The 4,063-nt window shown below is 55.7% G+C and overlaps 1 protein-coding gene across 1 annotated transcript in view; it reads left to right on the forward strand.

Annotated features, from left to right (window-relative positions):
• Positions 1-1,737, forward strand: part of CLDN15 (claudin 15) — a 5,641-nt gene extending 3,904 nt beyond the window's left edge. Inside the window, exons 3-5 of the mRNA XM_007468824.1 lie at positions 842-923; positions 1,014-1,130; positions 1,212-1,737. Coding sequence (XP_007468886.1) covers positions 842-923; positions 1,014-1,130; positions 1,212-1,338 — 326 coding nt within the window. The 3' untranslated portion in view covers positions 1,339-1,737. The remainder of the gene's footprint in view (positions 1-841; positions 924-1,013; positions 1,131-1,211) is intronic.
• Positions 1,738-4,063: the final 2,326 nt, after the last annotated feature.

A 4,063-nucleotide genomic window follows, 5' to 3' on the forward strand; every position in this document is an offset into this window, starting at 1 on the left:
TTTTTTTGCGGTACGTGGGCCTCTCACTGCTGTGGCCTCTCCCGTTGTGGAGCACAGGCTCTGGACGTGCAGGCTCAGTGGCCATGGCTCACGGGCCTAGCCGCTCCGCGGCATGTGGGATCCTCCCAGACCAGGGCACGCACCCGTGTCCCCTGCATCGGCAGGTGGACTCTCAACCACTGCGCCACCAGGGAAGCCCCACCATCCCTTTTCAATTTGCAAAACATTTCTGCACACATCACCTCACAACAAGCCTGTGAGGCAGGGCAGGTCTTGTCCTGTTCTCCAGATGTGGAAACAGGCTCAGAAAGGCCAGGTGGCTTGCTGGAAGACAAGCCCCAGGGGGCGGCCAGGCTGGACCTGTAGTCCGGGGGCCCGGCTGGCTTCAGGCTTTCATGCACCGAGCGGTGAAGACCTGGCACAGCGCTGAGGGCTCTAGGAGGCCAAGGAAAGGGGAATCAGGGCAGGCAGGGCTGACGGGGAAGACTGCTTGGGCTTTTGAGGATGGGTAGGACTTGGATGAGCAGATTCCCAGCGAGGAAACTGTGGTCCAGGCACTAGAGGTAGGAATGCCAGGGCAGGTCGGGGATAAACAGGGGGAAGAGGGGCTGAGGAGCAGAGTGGAGACCGCAGGAGAGGTGGGCTGCAGTAGGGTCCTGGGGGCTGGATCGAGCAGCCTGCAGTTGACGTAGGAAACATAGGAAACAGAAGAGTCATGAGCTGGAGAGGGGAAACGAAAGGGATCCAGTGAAACTTGCTCTTGGACTTGATGCCCACGTCCTGCTCTCTGGGCCGCCCTTCCTCCGCAGGGCCTAGTGCGGTTCTCCTCTCCCTCCCCCAGGTGTCTGTGGGATTGTGACCATCTCCTGGTACGCCTCCAGCATCACCCGGGACTTCTTCGACCCCTTGTACCCCGGAACCAAGTGAGTGTGGGAGCCCCACCCACGGGGGTAGTGGGTGGGGCTCTGCCCCACCCTGAGCTAGCACCACCTGCTCATCGTTCCTGTCCCCAGGTACGAGCTGGGCCCCGCCCTCTACCTGGGCTGGAGCGCCTCCCTGCTCGCCATCCTGGGTGGCATCTGCCTCTTCTCCAATTGCTGCGGCTCTCGGGACCAGGACCAAGGCGCCAGGTAAGGGAGGGCGTGCCGCGAGGGGCGGGGCGCGGGGCGAGGGCTGCAACTCCCTCTGACCCGGGTTCTCTCCCCTGCCAGCATCCGGCTTCCGTACAAGGCCCCGGCAATGCCCGCCAAAAGCCTCGCTGCCCGCCTGCCCACCTCGGCCTCGGATGAAGAAGGCGCCAGCAGCTTTGGCAAGTACGGGAAAAACGCTTACGTGTAGGTGGCCTGGCCTGTGGACCCCATTCCCTTCCCACTGCCCCCAGTGGAGAGGGGTCCCCGTAAACCCGGGGCTGCAGGCGCAGGCCCCCGCTCACGGTAACTAGCTCAGGGCCAAGCCACGCCTCAGGCTCCGCCCCGTGCCCGGAAGCCGCGCCCAGCTCTGACCTCAGGCCCCGCCTTCCCCGTCGGAGCTCCGCCCTGGTCACGCCTCTTTCGTCTGGCCCCCTGGATCTTCTCAGGCCAAGAACACGTTTCCTGAGAACTCACCTCTGGCCCCTGAGGCTGGACCCCTCTTAACCTTCTGAGTCTGGGTTCTGGGCCGTTAAGGGGGCGGAGGCGTCCCCGAGTGTTCGTGGTCTGTATGAATACTTGCATAAATAAATTTGTATTGCGAACTGTTCAGGGGTTGAAGGTGTCATGAGGCAGTTGGCCCAGCAAGGGACCCTGGGTGCCGCCTCAGTTCCTAGACCCCAGGCTGTCACCTGTTCTCCTCTCCATCGCCTTTGGACTGTCCCATCCAGCAGAAGAAGAGAGGAGTGGCAGGTGATTTCCAGAGTGTGGCACTGTTACAACCACCGATAAGGGCCATCAAGGAGCAGATAAGGAATATGCAGCTCTAGGAACCGGAATAGCAGAGATACCCTCTGGCCAGACTGATAACAGATCACTCCTTTTACTCTGGACCTTTCTCACAGCTGTACAAGGAGACAGTTGGTCTAGAGCAGAGTTTCTTTACCTGGGCCTGAGAGTGGATATCAGAAACTGACAAGCTCTTTGAAACTGTGTCAAATCAACCAGGCCTGGTGCGAGTACAATTTTCTGGGGACGGTTCAATAACTTCCAGAGGGACTTCCCTGGTGGTGCAGTTAAGAATCCGCCTGCTAATGCAGGGGACACGGGTTCAAGCCACGGTCCGGGAAGATCCCACATGCCGCGGAGCAGTTAAGCCTGTGCGCCACAACTACTAAGCCTGTGCTCTACAGCCCACGAGCCACAACTACTGAAGCCCGCGTGCCTAGAGGCCGTGCTCCACAACAAGCGTAGCCACCGCAATGAGAAGCCCGCGCACCACAATGAAGAGTAGCCCCCACTCGCCGCAACTAGAGAAAGCCCGTGCCCAGCAACAAAGACCCAACTCAGCCAAAAATAAATAAATTTATTTTAAAAAATAATAACTTCCAGGGCTTCCCTGGTGGTGCAGTGGTTGAGAGTCTGCCTGCCGATGCAGGGGACATGGGTTCGTGCCCCGGTCCGGGAAGATCCCACATGCCGCGGAGCGGCTGGGCCCGTGAGCCATGGCCACTGAGCCTGCGCGTCCGGAGCCTGTGCTCCGCAGCGGGAGAGGCCACAACAGTGAGAGGCCCGCGTACCGAAAAAAACCACAAAAAACCAGAAAAAAACAATAAAATAAGGCACAAATGAACAATCTACAAAACAGAAACAGACTCATAGACACATGTACCCTTTTCAACACTATTTTCTTCTTTGCTAGAAGCTACAGCAGCAAGACCGGGCCCCTGCCCTCTGAGAACTCACAGGCTGGGAGCAGACAGAAATGCAGACAGCTAGTTACCGTGTAATAGGCAAGGTGCTAAGGCTACTCCAGGAATCTTCCAGTTTTTGAGGAACTAGCTATGAGAAAGCTCAGCAACAAACTGCTTTAGGTCTTGGGCAATGATGTCAACAGCTGAGTACTTACCAGACGCCAGGCACTGGGCTTGGTATAGTCTCATTTAATCCTCACAATTTCTGGGAGGTGGCTGTAACAGAGTCAAAGAGGCAAAGTGACCTGTCCAAGCTAGTAATAATTGGTAGTACAGTAATTAGTAAGTAGTGGGCCCAAGGTCTGAGACTGAAGACCCAAATGGCCTGTTTCCCAGAATCCCTGGCTCTCCAAACTAGTCCATGTCAATTATTATTATTAATATTTTATTTAGTTACTTAGTTAGTTGTGCCAGGTCTTAGTTGCGGCAAGTGGGGTCCTTAGTTGCAGCTCATGGGCTCCTTAGTTGCAGCACATGGGCTCCTTAGTTGTGGCATGCAAACTCCTAGTTGTGGCATGCATGTGGGATCTAGTTCCCTAACCGGGGACTGAACCCAGGCCCCCTGCATTGGGAGTGCAGAGTCTTAACCACCACGCCACCAGGGAAGTCCCTAATCCATGTCAATTAAATTTAAAGCTCATTGAGGTCTTTAGGTGGGAGCGCCCCAGTCTTCAGCCTTCCAGATCCTAGCATTAACCTCTTCTGCCCCTGCGGGCCCAGGAAGGGTCTGTGCTGCCCTATCACATGACACTGGATCTAGAAGCTTCTAGCCTCTAGAAGCTTTGGCATAGTGTAGATTTCCCAAAGACCAAGGTGTTTCCCAAGGTGGGGACCAAGTCTCCACTAGTACACAGGAAGCTGGCAAAAATTGCTCAAGGTTTTCCTTGAGGAGTTAAGGTTTCAAATGGGGGTCTGGAGATCTTTCCTAGAGATCAATGAATGACGGGGACCCAATCAATGACGGGGACCCAATCAGCATCAGAGCGTCAGGAGCCCCTGGGGTCTGTCTCTGTCCTATCAAGGTCAGTTGGGGAAGACTGAGTGTGTCACTGAGTAGACAAATCTTACAGCAAGCAGAACCTCTGTGATTCTTTTTATAGCAACAAAATCAGTAAATTTAGGAAATAAACCAAACAGATTGTGCTGACTCAGTGGAAATCTGACAGGAATTCCGACGCAGGT

This window comes from Lipotes vexillifer, unplaced genomic scaffold, assembly GCF_000442215.2.
Source record: "Lipotes vexillifer unplaced genomic scaffold, Lipotes_vexillifer_v1.1 scaffold12, whole genome shotgun sequence".
In the NCBI taxonomy this organism is placed as follows: Eukaryota; Metazoa; Chordata; class Mammalia; order Artiodactyla; family Lipotidae; genus Lipotes; species Lipotes vexillifer.